The 17893-nt window shown below is 37.6% G+C and overlaps 2 protein-coding genes across 6 annotated transcripts in view; one reads left to right on the top strand and one right to left on the bottom strand.

The window, feature by feature from the left end:
- Window positions 1-10607, top strand: part of LOC127851179 (melanoma-associated antigen E1-like) — a 116141-nt gene extending 105534 nt beyond the window's left edge. The window contains exon 3 of the mRNA XM_052384805.1: window positions 10369-10607. The gene's annotated coding sequence lies outside the window, so the exon portion shown is untranslated. The remainder of the gene's footprint in view (window positions 1-10368) is intronic.
- The window catches only part of LOC127850131 (uncharacterized), a 108764-nt gene that overhangs the window by 89239 nt on the left and 1632 nt on the right, over window positions 1-17893 (bottom strand). The window contains exons 2-4 of one of the 5 annotated variants that reach the window (XM_052382929.1): window positions 17480-17605; window positions 17163-17254; window positions 16769-16827 (exon numbers count right to left, since the gene is read on the bottom strand). In XM_052382929.1, coding sequence (XP_052238889.1) covers window positions 16769-16825 — 57 coding nt within the window. In that variant the 5' untranslated portion in view covers window positions 16826-16827; window positions 17163-17254; window positions 17480-17605. Of the gene's footprint in view, window positions 1-13586; window positions 15466-16768; window positions 16828-17162; window positions 17255-17479; window positions 17606-17893 lie in introns of those variants that run through there. The other 4 variants (XM_052382924.1, XM_052382925.1, XM_052382927.1 and 1 more) reach the window with 4 other exon arrangements.

Here is a 17893-nt window from a genome sequence, read left to right as displayed (position 1 = left end):
AATAAATCGTCTGCTGCTGCAGGGTAAGGCCGTTGTATACGTTTGAAACGTAAGCACATGTATTGGTCCCTGATACAAATGTATGCAGCGCTTATAGTATATTCATGTTTAAAATTTTAAATCTCGTACTCACTTGTTACTACACTCGTACCAAAAATACTTTTAATAAGTTAATTGTTTGTAAACGCCAAACGTGAAGATTTTATCGCATATTTCGGATTTCTGTGAGTAAATGCTTCATTGGCGTAGTCAGAGGCATATATAGGCCGAGGCAGTTAATTGACCTCTTGAAAATTGTTGTTGCATTGACAAGCTCTGCGTTCATTGCGTGTCTTCCTGTTGTCTATGATATGGCTTGAATCTCTTACTCTGCTTTCCTAGCGCGTACTTAGTGCGTCCAATTTTCACTTGCGAGCAGCTATAAATAGCACTGCTGACGTAGGTAACGTGTGGCTATTGCATATTCTCAACTTTTCTTCCTGTTTGTGGACTTTAAACTCAGACAATAATGATTAAATCGAAAGAAAGTATACAACACCATTACCGGCATCAATCTGTATTATTATACTATTATTGTACCACTTGTTTATCACATACATTTCGTTTCGTCGACGTCATCCTCAGCTAACTCTTGAATCACATCCGGGGACTTCCTTCCCTTTTATTCCTTTGTTATACAGCTGCTGCAGTGTTAAGATACCAGCCAAAGATGCCGAAACAGACCTGGATGCAGGCGTGCATAACATCTCGGAATGCGTCAAGATGTGAGTACTATCTGGGGCTACGGTGGATTTCATGTTTAATGATTGTAGAGCCACTCTTGTGAAACCATAGAGTAATAATGTTTTTAGGACTTGATTGTCAGTTTTGTAATACACTTCTGTTGCGAACACAGCCTATTCTTTACAACGTTGTTGTTCAATAATTGACTGATGCTTTCGTTTCTGTTTTTGTTTTCTGTTTTTACTATATTTCTATTTTCTCATAACATGCATGTTGAGAATGACTATTTCGCCTCTAGAGACAGAACGGAAGAAAGAACCGACAACATGTGGTTTTTAAATGTGCGTTGGTTGTACCGATGGTAAAATTTGGTTAAAGGGCGTTGAAAATTACTTAACTTTATAATGCGTTAATTGAAATAAATACACCATTCAAATTGAACTGACAGCGCAAAAGAAGGCACCATGTCAGTCTTCTTTCACAATGACGTCATGAGAGCGCCACCATTTTGTATGTATGCATTGTAGATTTTCTTCTAACATCTCATTGTTGAAAAACATGTATCGTCATGTGAAGTGAACTTTCTTGTATTTTTAAACAGAAACTTACGAAAGCGCGGTCTGTATAGTAATACAAATATATGTTGTTCAAACAAACTTCTGTAGTTTTGCGTTTTTAAGACATCTCTAAATTTCTACAGCTAGGCGAGTATGCATTTATTATTGAACCATAACCGGCAATTCCATATTTCCTGTAGATGGGGGGTTGGAGACACCGCCTTTCACCAAGGTGCCCATGATCCCTTGTTTGACACGCACGGAGACATGATGTTCGAGGGCGGGGCGAAGTCCGTGTTTGCGCCACTGTGTGGCAAATAACTGGATCTGATCTGGTAGGAGAATTGTTCTGTTGATGATTGGATTGACGTTCTGCGAAGTTATTTATGTTTTAGATTAAATTCCTGTCCTGAGCTTCGTGTGCAAAGGCTCAAAACTGCATTGGCCTCCGCAAAGAGGTGGGGCCAGTGTTTACATGCCTTAGCATCACAATACACAACTAATTTTAGTTCTGTTGGCGTATGAACATTTGTAAATGTGACTGCTTTCAGCTATTTATATAGTGCATGCATCATCATTATTCTAGGATGTATAATCGGGGTCACACCGTCGTTGGCGCGGAGATAGCAGAGCAGGCGGTCCAGGAACTGTTCTCAAGATCAAGCTTGACGTTCAAGTGCAGTACGTAGAGGGAGTGGGGCGGCTGTACAAGGTATGTACACTCAAGGTAAAAGTATAGTGGGGCGGAGCTTGCAAAGCATGTGTTTCTCCTTAAAGAACAATTTGGCAATCATTGAATACATCGCAAAGGCGTATACGTTTGTGAACGAGCCTGGGTTATTCTGTTGTCTATGCCTTGAAGAATTAACTTTCAATTTTGTAAAATAATAGCTTAATATTGTCTACCTGCAACGAATCCATGGAGTAATTCATTTTCTAGAAGTGGTCTTTCATTGTAGAAACGAAGGGAAATGTATTTATGGTCAGCCCATGAGTTTCCAAGTTTAACCTTGCTTTGACGTGGGTTGACCTCCACCTTGGTTACATGTATTAATTTGAAATAAATAAGCTGAGTTACAAGGTAATGGTAGATGCCCCAGTTCAGAGTTGTCTCTTGTATTCACAGAGCACGGACGGACGGCTACAAGTGTATGTCGGAGATCTGTTTGATTTGACCAAGTAAGAGCATTACTGAGACGAGTTCTGAGAAAACTGGGTTTAATGCATGTGCGTAAAGTGTAGTTCCAGATTAGCCTGTGCATTCCGCACAGGCTAATAAGGGACGCCACTTTCCGCCTTAACTGGATTTTCGTGTAGAAGAGACTACCTTTAAACGAAATATACCATAAAAGTGGAAAGTGTCGTCCCTGATTAGTCTGTGTGGACTGCACAGGTTAATCTGGGATGACACTTTACGCACATACATTCAGCTAAGTTTCCTCAGAACGCGACTCTATTGTTTTTCACACGACGTGCCTAAAATAATTCTATTTGGTTCATACCAGAAACATTATCAAAACCTTCGGGCACGCTGTTGGAAATTATAAACGTCTATTTTCTGCCTCCCTTTGTTCACGTTGAAGTGCTTTTATTGTAGAATATTAAAGAGCTTTAAAGGTTACGATTTACCACTCAATATAACATTGTATCGATTTGAAATGATATATCACTTGCGATTCTTTTAATTCCACGCCTGTACGCTACTAAATCTTACACACCTGATTATCGACCTAAATCGTGATGTAAGTTAGTTATAGATTTTATATGTCAATAAAACTGTAAAATAATAGTAATACATGAACTAATTGTATAATTTTTGAGATCGCTTGGGCGAGTTTGACCGAGTCTGGGATTCCAGGTCACTCGTGGCTATTAACGTGGTGGATCAGGAGAGGTGATGATTGTATTATCAGAAACAAAAAAGTTTTATATTTTGCTGTGACGTGCCTACGTTTCGGACCTCTTTCGGCATTTTACGAGCAGTTTTACAAGGCGGATTGTGTTTGTTTTGTCCGTGTGGATTCTTTCGCTACTACTAAATGGATTTAACACATTTTAATGCCAATTATATCAGGATTATACATTTTACGTAATATAAAATATTTATGCTCATTTGTCAAGTCCATTGATGCCAATCTTGTAAAGGACATTACCAACAAAAACGCAGAGACACTCACATTAAAAACAACCTCAATTAACGCACATACGTAAAACAACTACATGTATATGAAACAACGTCGCAACTTGTGACTGGTTAGCAATATAATTGTTAACTTGAACGCTTAACATGCACGTGTTTCACACCGGATGTTCTCGTTGATAGGTACCGCGACCTGCTTCTGTCGTTTCTGAAGAAGGATGGACAGAATTACCTCATGAACATTGACTATGACCCCGCCGTCTGGCCAGGTACGCAGTGAACTTTCAACGTCCCTTAAATTTTTCCACAGCCAATGAACCTTAAATGTTCAACTTTCAGCTTGGTCGCAAATAAACAAAACCCCAATTTTGCAGACACTCATATGATATAGTAAATAACTATACAAACCTGTGCTCCATAATTAACTTGCTTTAATGTTAGAAAAGAAAAGTGCACGTGCATTTCTTACAGCAAAAGGTTGAAATGTCAAAGCTTTGCTAATGTTCAGACCATCTGGTTTTATGCCTTACATCTATCACATGGCGCATTTATCATTGCTTGTTTATATCGACTTGTGATGTCATTTTATACTACGACGTCTGTACGAAAATGTCAATTATCGATGGAAGTTTAATGCCATTGTATATGCAAACCCAAATTATTCAACACAGTTAGTATTGTATTTAGGATCAGCCTCTTTTGTTCAGTGTAGTTGGACTGTTTCTCACTTACCTTTTCAGCTCTTTGTTGTTTTAATACAGACTTAGTATTAGTATGATGATGACTTAAAACAGTTTATCAGTATACTATTTAAGGTAAGAATTTGTATTTTCAATGATATGTTTATCTATTGCTCTGATTGCCTATCTCCGTTGTTATACACTTATAACGACTGCAAGACCGTGTTTTTCCAGGACCGCCACACAACATCACGGATCAGAGGGTCAGACAATTGTATGATATGTGAGAAATAAGTCATTTTTCTGCTACACTGATACAGGCAATGATATGACTTAATTTCTTTCTCGATCAAATTTCGACCTTCTTCTAACTACAAGGCGATGCAATACATATTATCATAATATAGACAGGTAATGGCGTATGTAATAGTTTATGAATTATCTTCAAAATGTATAAGCAAGATATATTTATACCCCCACAAACGAAGTTTAGGGGGTATATAGGAGTGAACTTGTCTGTCGGTCGGTCGGTCAGTCGGTCGGTCGGTCGGTCTGTCTGTCGGTCCGTATTAAGTGTCCGCTCTCTAATTAAAGTAGTTTTTCATCCGATCTTCACCAAACTTGGTCAGAAGTTGTATCTACATGATGTTTAGGCCAAGTTCGTACATGGGCCTTGCCGGGTCAATAACTAGGTCACGGGGTCACTTAGTGCGTTTTAAACATTCAGCATGTTGTCCGCTCTCTAATTAAAGTAGTTTTCATCCGATCTTCACCAAACTTAGTCAGAAGTTGTATCTACATAATGTTTAGGCCAAGTTCGAACATGGGTCTTGCCGGGTAAAAAACTAGGTCACGGGGTCACTTAGTGCGTTTTAAACATTCAACATGTTGTCCGCTCTCTAATTAAAGTAGTTTTTATCCGATCTTCACCAAACTTGGTCAGAAGTTGTATCTAGATGATCTTAAGGCCAAGTTCAAACATGGGCCTTGCCGGGTCAAAACTAAGTCATGGGGTTACTTAGTGCTTTTTTTACATTCAGCATGGTGTCCTCTCTCTTATTCAAGTAGTTTTCATCCGATCTTTACCAAACTTGGTCAGAAGTTTTATCTACATGATCTGAAGGCCAAGTTCGAACATGGGCCATGCCAGATTCAAAACTAGGTCACAGGATCACTCAGTACGTTTTACACATTGAGCATGGTGTCCGCTCTCTATTTCAAGTAGTTAAAATCCGATCTTCACCACACTTGGTCAGAAGTTTGAACTAGATGATGTGTAGGTCAAGTTCGAACATGGGCCATGCCGGGTCAAAAACTAGGTCACGGGGTCACTTAGTGTGTTTGAAACCTCACCATGTTGTCCGCTCTCTAATTCAAGTAGTTTTTATCCAATCTTCATCAAAATTGGTCAGAAGTTGTATCTAGATGATGTCAAGGTCAAGTTTGAATATGAGTTATGCCGGGTCAAAACCAGGTCATGGGGTATCTTAGTGCGTTTTAAACCTCACCATGTTGTCCGCTCTCTAATTCAAGTAGTTTTCATCCAATCCTCACCAAACGTGGTCACAAGTTTTATCTAAATGATCTCTAGGACAAGTTTGAACATGGGCCATTCCGGGCCTAAAACTAGGTCACGGGGTCACTTAGTGCGTTTTTTAACATTCAGCATGGTGTCCGCTCTCTAATTCAAGTAGTTTACATCCGATCTTCACCAAACTTGGTAAGAAGTTTTATGGAGAGGATCTTAAGGCAAAGTTAGAACATGGGCCTTTCTGTGTCAAAAACTAGGTCAAGGGATCACTTAGTGCGTTTTAAAAATTGAGCATGGTGTCCGCTGTTTTTTGTGAAGACGACATGCAAAATATTATGTGTCAATGCGGCATGTGGGGGTATTCGTCACATCTGTGAAAAGCTCTAGTTCATATTAATTTTTCCGTATTATGTAACCATCCATACTGTAATATGTATTGAAACTGAGTATACATCGGTTTGGAAGTTTTTTAAGGGAACTGACCAGCTTTTCTTCACCATTAGTTCTCTAAATACCCCCCCCCCCCCATCCCGACACTCTCCCTCCAAATTGTCATGCACGATTGTATTTCAAATGAACATGGTCTTTTATTTGCTACCTGAAGGAATTACTTATTCTATAATATGCAACCTCAGCTTGTTAATATATATATCTTTAACGGTTGCAAATTGTCATGACGATTTCTTTGTAATATGAACTTGGGAAGAGGACAACGACAACGAGTGAGGCATGGTATACGGGAGATAACCCTGGGTTATGGTTGGGTTAGGGTTAGGGGTCGGGTTAGGGTTAGGGTTAAGGCTAACCCTGACCCAAACCCGACCCCTAACCCTTACCCTAACCCCTACCCTAATCCTCTAACCTCCCCATGCGTAGTACAATACCATGCCTCGCTCGTTGTCGTTGTCCGCTTCCCTATGAACTTATTCATGGGCTACATGTTCATATTTCTGTTGCAATTTGTTTGAGGTCAAAACGTATTTGTCGTGGACTAAGAATTCGTTAAATTAACAAGAAAACATTTTAGATGTATAATATTTACATGTGGACAATATGAAACTGATTGTATGTAATCATGTAATAAAGGTGAATACTGCAACATTGAGGTGATTCAAGAATCTAACCTCACCGGCATCAGCAATCCGGACAACAAAGCATCTGGTGGCCACGCCCCGACAGCATCACCGAATTCTGTCGGTGCGGCATTAAGAACATCCTCGTATCTTTATGAGCGATATTATAAAATAACGTTCAAGTGAGACAAATCAGTGCATTGACCACTATATGTTCATACTTAAGTGGAATAAAAAAAACACATACAAACAATCAAGACTCGCACAAATCTTAACCATCACTTCTGAATCAGTACGCATGCGCATGTATTTTGAATCTGCTCATTTACCGGTGTGTATAAATATTGTCCATTGTACTGTTAATAAATTACAGCCATAACAGTTTAAAAACGTATTAAAAATCCACACAACTCATTGCATACCACAGTGTTATTCGTCCCCATGCATGTACTTTTGTTTGTGTATAAACTACGCTAATTTCGGGTATAAACTTTGCAAATTCACATGGCCTGCCATGTGGTGATTATTTCGACTTTAGGCCATTACAAATTGATCATATGTATGTCGGATGTGCCGCGTCTAACAATCGTTAATGAAATAAAGTTATTATTATGATTTTATTGTACTTAAAGGGTCCATTTGCCCCGCATCCAAATTTTGTAAATGCAGGGCTGTTGTTTATTCGTTTCGTTATGTTTAAACTTTCATATTTCATTTTCTGAGTTCTGAAATGAAGTACACATTTGTTAATTTCACTCGCTGATAAGGTTTGGGGTAAAAGTCCGTCGAACAGCTAATCAAATTGTTCTGACATAAGTGCACTAGAGTCGGACCCGCTACCTCCGTTGTTGACCGCCAGCCTGTCAATGCAGAGTTTGTCAGTTCTCTCCCGACCCTGTCAGTCGGACTCGCTACCTCCGTTGTTGTCCGCCAGAGTGCTGATGCGGAGTTTGTGAGTTCTCCGCTACCTCCGTTGTTGACCGCCAGACTGTCAATGCGGAGTTTGTGAGTTCTCCGCTACCTCCGTTGTTGACCGCCAGACTGTCAATGCAGAGTTTGTGAGTTCTCTCCCGCCCCTGTCAGCCATTTTGGTCAATGGTGTATACAGCCATTTTTGCTAACCGTCTGATTCAAGAGTTAAGAGAAGTTTTCAGCTACCGACAAATGCATGGACATTTATTGCTGTGTACCCACTAAGGTAGGCTGAGAATGCGCAGGAGAGTGTATGAGTACTGACAACCGCCGTTTTGTGACCGATATTTCGTTATATGTAGCGTAAATAATTTTGATGTATAAGAGTCGATCGACCGTCTTCTTGGGACAGTATTTGTAACGGAAGATTTTCTTTACGTTTCAGCATCTTTGATTAATCGTTCAGCCTTGCGTATATTTTTAAGTAAACTGGCAGGATAGGTGCATACTTGTTAGTGCCTGAGGACACATAAAGTCAAAGTCATGGTCATCGGGATCGATAGGATCATTCTTTTCTAAAATGCTCTGCGCTCGCTCCAAGACCAGATAGATCACACAATTATCTTGGAGCAAGTTATTAAACAAACAAGTTATTTCAGAAACAGAATGACAACACGCATTTTAGTGTGATATGATAGTGTAGTCTTCATTCAGTTTTTCCTGACTATGACGAGAATATTGCTTGAACACTATTAAATAAACATATCCTTCGAGTACAACGTCTCTGTGTAAAAATGCTCCATGCCGTAGTTTATCTGTGATACGGTCTTTTAGTTGACAACCACTACGACTTTAGGTTCAATATTTGCGTCTGTTAAGGTAGGCCTTTGCCTACGTGGTTTGCCTGAAATGAAAAACTGCCATTTACCTTAATGGATGCCTGTGGCTGAAAGTCTTTAAATAGTTTGTTTTTTTAACAACGAGTTTTCAGTCGTTCTGGGAAAACTGTGCTTAATGCATGTGCTTAAAATATCATCTCACATCAGACTTTAAAGTCCGCACATGCTTTGTAAGTACGACACTTTCCGCCTAACCTGGACTTGTGTATAGAAGAAACCTCCTGTTTGTTTCAGCTGATTATTATACTATATAAGGGGATTTAAGTAGTGACTTATAAAGATTACTTACTAAAGATTATGTATAAGAGACATCCCCAACATACAATTGCAGGTAATGCGGAACGAGTATTATATTTTTAACTTAAACTGTGTCACAGGCAATGATGCCCTTACGACATATTTTTGGTCGCAGACAAGTGCACTATTCTAGTATATGATACGACTGACAAAACGGCCATAATTCTGCATAACCACGTTGCAGCAACGTTTCCTTTCTTAACAATCATGTACACATACAGGTATTTAAACTACAGTTTGATCACAATCCGCCGAGCAATTAAAGAGGAGTTGAAAATACCGCATTTAATTACTAAATATTCTATTGATGAAAAAAATAACAAGGAGTCATACAGCCAAAGCGATCATGTACACGTTCAGGTCATTTAACTGTGAATGTTTAAGTGACGTTCATGTAGTAGTTAAGGAGGAGTTGAAAACAAAGGGCCATAATAGTGCCGACATTTGTTGCAGCCGCACGTCCTTTCTATTCGATCATATACACACTGAGGTGATGCATTTGTAAAAGTATAAGCGAGATTAACCCAGTAGATCAATAGGAGTTGAAACACACAATGTACATGTAGTCTTTAGCGGGAAAACAGACAGAGGGCCATACATCTAACGCAGCCAAGATAACTTTTACGACCATTTAAAAAATGATGCATAACGTTAAACGTCTCATTATGTAGATACTCTAAATTGCATGATTAATTTTGTTTATTCGCGAGTTCAAATCACACTGTGTAGGTTTTGCGTAAAAATCTGTTTGGTCTTATTACGTGTTTCTTAATGCTTTGACTGTGCTCAATATTGCTATTCTAAATAGGCATTTACAGATAGAGGGCAAGTGTTTTCTTGCAACATGCGCGTATAATAGACTGTCAAATTCTAATAATAATTTTAGTTGTGTTTTGGCAACTACTTGTAAACTTGTAAACGAAGATTTGGAGTCAAATGCCAATTAAAAGAAAATAAATTGATGTTGCACAAATGCACTTAATATTATATTTACTTCTCTGGCACTATGTCTATTCAAGTGGTTTATTTATACATACAACTACTATGTATACAGAACTGGGTTTTGACCTTAACTTAACTTACAGAACTTTACTTACAAGATTACATGACTGTGTTATTATTATTTGCTGATGACTTTGCTATTTTAGGCAAGTCACCTGCTCAAGTTCAATCACATTTGGATAAGTTATTTTTATATTGCAATTCTTGGGGGCTTGAAGTTAACATTGCAAAAACTCTGCTTCGGAAAAGGGATGGATTAACATACAACGATAAATGGACATACAATTGTAATGTCCTTGTTGTGGTTGATATTTTTTAACTATTGATGAACCGTGTTGAATTAAACAGTTCTTTTTTATTTAACCAGGATCATTTGGTTGGTAGAGCCATTAAGGCAATGATGACACTATTGTTTAAATGCAATTATTCTGAAAAAAAATGTGTCCGTTTTTTAAAAACTCTTATGTGGGTTCTTTATTAAATTATTCTTGAGAAGTTACAAAGTCAGATGATATTTAACCTTACATTGAACATTTTGCAATCGATTGTCACAGGTTAATATAAATACATGTTATGTTGCTGGTAATGCTTTATTTTGTGTAAGATTAAGAGTCTCTGCACAACCGTTGAGAATCCAAACTGGCAGACACGCTCAGAATAACATTCTACGAAATTCTACGAAATGTACATCATTGTCTATGTTGTAATGACTTCAATTTAGAAGATGAAAAACCATATTATATGTTTATGCCGCTGTTTCACTGAGTTATGTAAAAAGAAAAAAAAATCAATATTTTATAATGTATGCAAACTTATCAAAGAAGCTTTTGTGATAAGAAATGCGATTCTGAATAATACTGTTTAATAAACGTAAGAACCTACGTGTTCTTACCATCGATATTATTTATATGTATTTTTAAGCGAATATATTATGTTATGTAATGTTATGTTGTTCTACCTATTTACTTTACGTAGTATACTATGTGTATTTACGCATGAAGACGATGTACTTATGCATAAGTCTGAATAAACTGTATGTATGTCTTTCTATAAAACGGGATATACCGTACTTTATGTGGTTTTACAAATGTGAATCGTCACTGTTGCATATTTTGAAATATTTTGAAATATTTTATATATATATATATTCAGCATCACATAATCGCACTACCGTTCGGCGAACAAGAACAACAACAACAACAATAACACAAATAATATTAATTTTGCTGCTGTTGCTTGTATCATTATTACTACTACTCTATCAACTTCTACTCTTCCTACTACCACCACAACCACCACCACCGCCGCCGCTGCCACCACCCACCACCACCGCCGCCGCTTCCGCCACCATTACCGCCACCACACCACCACCACCACCACCACCACCACCACCACCACCACCACCACCACCACCACCACCACCACCACCACCACCACCACCACCACCACCACCACCACCACCACCACCACCACCACCACCACCACCACCACCACCACCACCACCACCACCACCACCACCACCACCACCACCACCACCACCCTCACCACCACCACCACCACCACCACCACCACCACCACCACCACCACCACCACCACCACCACCACCACCACCACCACCGCCGCCGCCGCCGCCGCCGCCACCACCACCGCCGCCGCCGCCACCACCACCACCAACAACACCAACAACACCACCACCACCACCACCACCACCACCACTGCTACCTCTGCCTCTATTACTACTACTACTACTACTACTACTACTACTACTACTGCTAATAATAATAATAATAATAATAATAATAAAAATAATAATAATGATAATAATAATAATTATACAAGTTATAAATCAGATAGGAAGGACTGTTATGCTCTCAATCCTACCATTTGATAATTTGAACTGAGCACTACATGTGTAGTACTATATATAATGTTTTGAACATAAAGTAAACATGTTTTTGTCAAGTTTTAATACGTTTATTTATGGGACAGCTATATGCTGAAGATATATTTAGTACAGAACATGAGAATGAACTTCTTAATCCATATTTAAGAACTATGACCGGCGTCATGCAAAAATAAGTATAGTGCGATCGCACATTCTGGTTTGGAGCTACCGTGTCCGATATTACGTCACGTAAAGTTTCGTGATATCGTTAGCGGACAAGGAAACTCCGGTTCAGACTGTGCGATTTTCAGGAACAACGCTGGCCCCTTTTATATAATACCCATTTTCGCATGACGGCCCTTAAATATAAAGCAGCTGCATTAAACTATCTACAGAATGCTATCTATGCCTACGAGTGTTATATGGTGTCCTCTTACTTATAAAGTATCATAAATCTGCTGAATGTATCTTATTTTTAACGTATGTATAATTTGTGGAATGATTCATAGAAAGCAACACCTTGACATAAATTTGTTACACACGCAATACAATACTCATATAGCTTAGTTATTCTAAAGCACAAAATAAAGGTAAAGCATACTTTCATAGCAGGGAAATTCGATGTCTGAATCGACCAGCGGCATACTTTTAACTGTGTCAATATGTATTAAACCAATTAATGGCTAGTATAAACTATTTATGATTATAACTCTCTGCATATACTCCTTAAATTGACGTTTCGGCATAATGCCTTTATCAAAACAATGGAAATTATATGTTAAGTACATGTTTACGTCTTTTGACTGCACAATTTAAATAACAAAGAAAATGTTTTTAAACGTCAAATGACGTTGTACATGATGACGTCATTACTGACGTTATATAAAATGGCGCCAAAAATGTAAAAATTCGCCAAAAATGAAATGACTTTTAACACTTACATATTTTGTCTCAATCTTATGTCAAATGTGTGCTTATGCCGAAACATCAATTAAAGGATTATAATCAGAGAGTTATAATAATTTAATATCCCTTAGGATAATTCAACTGAGCTTATTTATGATTAGTTTAATGATATTTTATTTAGTGTTATTTATTTTAAATTAGTTTCACATATCTGAATAAAAATATATCACATATCCAGACTTACATTTTTTTTTGTAAACATTTTTATACGTCGTAACAATACTATTTTATTCCGCTCATCTGATCACGTAAACTCGTTTTGAAATTAGGTATTACGATCAGCCAACCATATTCTGCTGTGCTACACATTAAAGAATACTTAGGCAATCTGAATTTATGTTCCTAAGCGTTTCATCCACGACTTTTTTGAATTTGGTGGGTGAATCTTTACACTTTAAAGCAAATATTGTAATTGCATCATTCAATTTGCAAATACTTTACCACAAATCTGTAGCCAGCCAAACGATACAGCCTTTAATATTTATAGATTATTAGACGTTTCACTGTACAATACGGAGATATATTTGGCCGAGCATTCAGTTTGACGTCATATTGGACGAGCCGTTAGGCGAGTCCAATATGACTTCAAACTGTGTGCGAGTCCAAATATATCACGTATTGTAAAGTTTAAACGTCTACTAAGCTTTTTATTCTATATCTCTTTATTCAACTCTTTGTTTCATTTTAATTTAAATGTTGATTTTAAAATCCTTTAATTAATTGCATCTATGCTATTTTCAAGATAAGCGCTTGTGTGAATCGATTATTGTACATTCGGATACTTTTTCCCGGTAATGGCTTCTGTCATTATAAAACAATTGCTTAGTGCACTTGTAATTAACTGTCCAATATGGAAAAAGTACAGACTTTTTGGATCCAATACCGGAATATATTGGACGGTCACGTGGTACATATGAAGAATGCCGATTGGATGAATTTATTGGATATAGAATAATGCATATTATTTTTATATCGTGTTTCAAAGATAGATTTAACTGATCTCGTTTTGCAATATATGTACATGATGTACACAACGAATGTAGATACACAAGTCTAGTACAAACAAAATGAGTACGTATATGTAACATATATGCCCTACGTGTGACCCGAACAATCACCAATAATAAACTTGTGTAGAGGTCAAGTCCAATATTTTAAGTACATAAACACGAAATAGTCAGAAAAACTCTATACTACTCATGTTCTCGCGCACGTTTCAAAAGTGTTCAGGACAATCGTTAATATAAAAAAAGGAACTTTAATGAGAGTTTAAAATACGAGAACCATGAGTTAAGCATCTATTTAATAAATAGTGCAAACACGATGTTATATTTTTTAAATATAAGCCGTCGATGTGTCCCTTTATGTATTTTTTGAAGATACCATATTACAATTATTACAGCTATGATACACATGTACTTTTAGTATTTTCATTGCACTATTACATTAGCAGTCGATTTAAAACATCTATCAGACCAATTGCAGGATTGCCCTCATGATGAATTCGTTCCAACACGTCATTCACGTTGAGGGAAAGATTAAACACCAAAGCCAAAAATCCAAGATCAAACTCCCCATTCTCATAGATTATTTGCGTCACTCTATTGATAAGCTCCAGGTACAAAATCTCCACCTCCATCCTTTTCTGGCTAAACCACAACATCGGCTCCGGTGACGCGACAATGGCCATCCGTATCTTCTCTAATCTAAGTATTACCCTGGGGCCTTCGTCCATCATGTCCGTTATATCTGCTACCCATTTGCTCTGCAGCGCATCCTCCAACCCACAGGCTGCCATTAAATTTCTCTCTGGAATCATGTAGTAGCAAAGTTGTTTTTTGTCAATTGCAGTCCTAAGCTGTCTCAGACCGTCATGCAGCCAGTGAAGTAAGCTACGTTCATGAAACTCTGTCGGTTGTGTGTTTTCAGCTTGCCATAATATTATGTTTTTCAACACGTACGATGTTATTTCTTTATTAGTTGGTTTCAGTAAATCTTTGAGGATCATTTTTAGAATAACATAGACTTTAGCTTGTGTTTCATTGAGATTGTTCACTAGCTCTGTCTCCCCGATGTTGAAACAAATCCGCCATTCCATGTGCTTGTAATCACTTCCCTTGTGTCCTACCGGGGTTACCCAAGCTCCCAATGAAACGACTTTCTGAACTATGACTGGGGACGGCCAATGTCGGGGTCTGGCAGCCCATCGTTGGAGGATGCTGGGGCAATGACAGGGTATAGCGTTTACATTGTCCTGAGATATAATACCTAATGCTACAGCAGGTATCGACGGCCCGGTTGGTTTAGCAAAATGCCCAAAGAATGGAGGTATATTTAAATTATTACATAATATATAATCTTTCCATAAACAACTGCTTAACAGAACGTCTCCATATCCATTATCACAAAGAGAATTGTTAATTAGTTCATTACGCATAGTAGCTGGTCTCTCTTGTAAAAGTATACAGTGTCCTGGATATACACGTGTATCCATCCTAAATACGTCTATGTCATCTGGTATAGTGTCAAGATTGGTACCAGCTTCCACACAGAGTACATGTTTCAGTATAAATAACATGTCCATATCACTTTCAAAAAAGCTGGTCAGCCCCTCTGCCTTGCTACCTGCTGTGATTACAATACAATCAGTCAATATTTTATTCATACAATCAGTCAATATTTTATTCCACAGCCTATCTTTCTTCCTATATTTCTCAACCCGCCACCGTCTGATCTCCTCGCCGTATCCGAGCCGGGTCATTATAGTACAGATCGCCACGGACACATTTTCCACATAATTCTAAAAACAAAATGACACGATGTTAATGCCAGTTATAGATTAAAATTTTATCGGATTAAAACTACAAACACATTAAAATAATAATCTTGAAAGTTTTGTTGAAAGATAATATTTCAACATACAGTTAAATCGTTTATCAAGAGTCATAATTTTTAATTTAACAAACCTTACTGCAAGGTTTGTTAAATTAAAAATTATGACTCTTGATAAACGATTTAACTGTATGTTGAAATATTAAATAGCACCATAAATAGAACGAGTTCAATTAAATACATGCATCATTTGTGTAATATTTGTTTATCATTTATTATATTTAAGTACGTGTTTGAACATTAAGATTTACAAGTAGTGTTTATAAACACACACACGCACCATGGTGTTATGGATACTAATACTACCAATATTGTCATTTTATACAAAATCAGTAATATATTTGTGGTAATGAAATTGTAAAAGTAATCTTTCGCTCTTGTGCCGAGTCTTATTGTTTTTTTCAATCATTGATTATACCAAATAAATATGCTCGTTATTATATCCTTTTTATGAAGAAAATTGCATGTATGCACTATGTTTAAAGGTGGGTTCATTTTAGACAAAGGCGCATTTTTTAGTTATAGCTTAAAACAGACTAAACGGGATTCAGATGAGATTGATAAGACAAAATATATGTTATCAAATAATTCGGGATCCACGTTTGAGATTTCATTAAATAGTCGCTCCAAAACCCAACAAAGCTAATTATATGACGTTTGTTTTGAAAACCCAGTTTATAAAGCTGCACACATTGTGAGTTTGAAATGTCATTCCGGGCGATTGTGGAAAGTAATACCAATCATATGATACTTGTTAAAGATTGTGTTTACATGCATCAAGAACATAATAAACAGATAACTGCAGATAGTCATTCTCAAAGTGTATGGATATTATCATATTATTGTTAGAGGCTAATTTCTGAGGATAGAGTATGAATAAAAAAATAAGGAGACTGATACGTGCCAATTCTTTTATGACAATGTGTGGATAATAACGAATGTACTCATATTATTAAAGTTTTTTATCGAAACTTTAAGAACTAGCTAAATTCATTCCCTTCAATTGTTTTAATTTTGCTCATTCTTTCGTTTTGAAATTAAACATCTTTAAATACAAAAATGAGCAGGCGGCTGTGTCTCGGAAGGCTCTCCCGACCTACATGAGAGTGAAAATAGTACACGCTGCTGCGTCTGGCAATGCCCTTGTCTTACCTGAATATGACAACTACACACGCTGATGCTTCTGGAAACGCTCTCAGTCGTCGATTTACCTGAGAATGACAGCTATGGCCGCTGCTGCGACTGGGAACGCTGTCAGTCGTTGACATACCTGAGAATGACAACTGTAGAGGATAATGCGCCTTGGAACGCTCTCGGTCCTTGACTCATCAGAGAGGTGAAGACTATGCGAGCTGCTGCGTCTGGTAACGGTCTCAGTTTATTACTTACCAAAGAATAGCATCTATACGAATAAGTGCATCTTGAAACGTTCTTTTGTCTTTACTAACCTTAGACTGACAATTTTATACGCTGCTGCGTCTGAGAATGCTCTCAATCCTTGAATTATCTGAAAGTGACAACTACACACGCTGCTGCGTTTTGGAACGCTCTCAGCCAAGGACTTACCTAAGAGTTATAACTATACCACCTTATTCTCTGACTTACTCGAGAGTGACGGCTGTACAGGCCGCTGTGTCTATGATCGCTTCCAGTCTCTGACCGCGTATATACCACGCCTCCTTCTGCCATTTTCAAAGCTGGGAGTAAACATAAATTTGATTACAAAATCCGTGATTCAATAAGAGAAGGCATTACGAAGGGTTATCCTTTGCGTTCATATTTTGTTTCGTATAAATAATTTGTTTTGTTCAGAGTTTAAGTTCTGATAACATCGCATTAAACCTCAGAAAACGTTAAAAGCGCTCTGTAAACTATTATGCCTTGTCACATTCATTACGCAATATATAAATTTACAAACATACCTGAATAATCAAAAGCCTAAGAGACTGTTATCCTCCCTGTTCATAACTGGACTATGTTTATGAAACACTGAATGTGAACGGTGTATCGTCATACGGGTACAGACAGTCCTGGTCGTATCAATGAAGCTGGTTGTAAAAACAAATCAAAACTAATTTCGCAAAACCAAGCGGGCATTCTTGCATAGTTGCAATAATCCCACTCCCATCTAATGAGCCTTCGGGTCGCTGTACATTTGTACTCATACACGCTCAAACCATTCAAGAAGACATAGGATTCCCAATGGTGCTATTGTTTGACATTTTAAAAGAAAAAAGTTTTAACTCTCATACGCATTTTATGTACATCAATCAATCGTTCGATAAAGCTGTAGGAAGAAAATGAATAAAACACGACAAAAATAACTTCCGATTTGA

The sequence above is a fragment of the Dreissena polymorpha genome, chromosome 11, assembly GCF_020536995.1.
Source record: "Dreissena polymorpha isolate Duluth1 chromosome 11, UMN_Dpol_1.0, whole genome shotgun sequence".
In the NCBI taxonomy this organism is placed as follows: domain Eukaryota; kingdom Metazoa; phylum Mollusca; class Bivalvia; order Myida; family Dreissenidae; genus Dreissena; species Dreissena polymorpha.
Note: the sequence above shows the minus strand (reverse complement) of the source record. Positions and strands in the feature narration are given on the sequence as shown.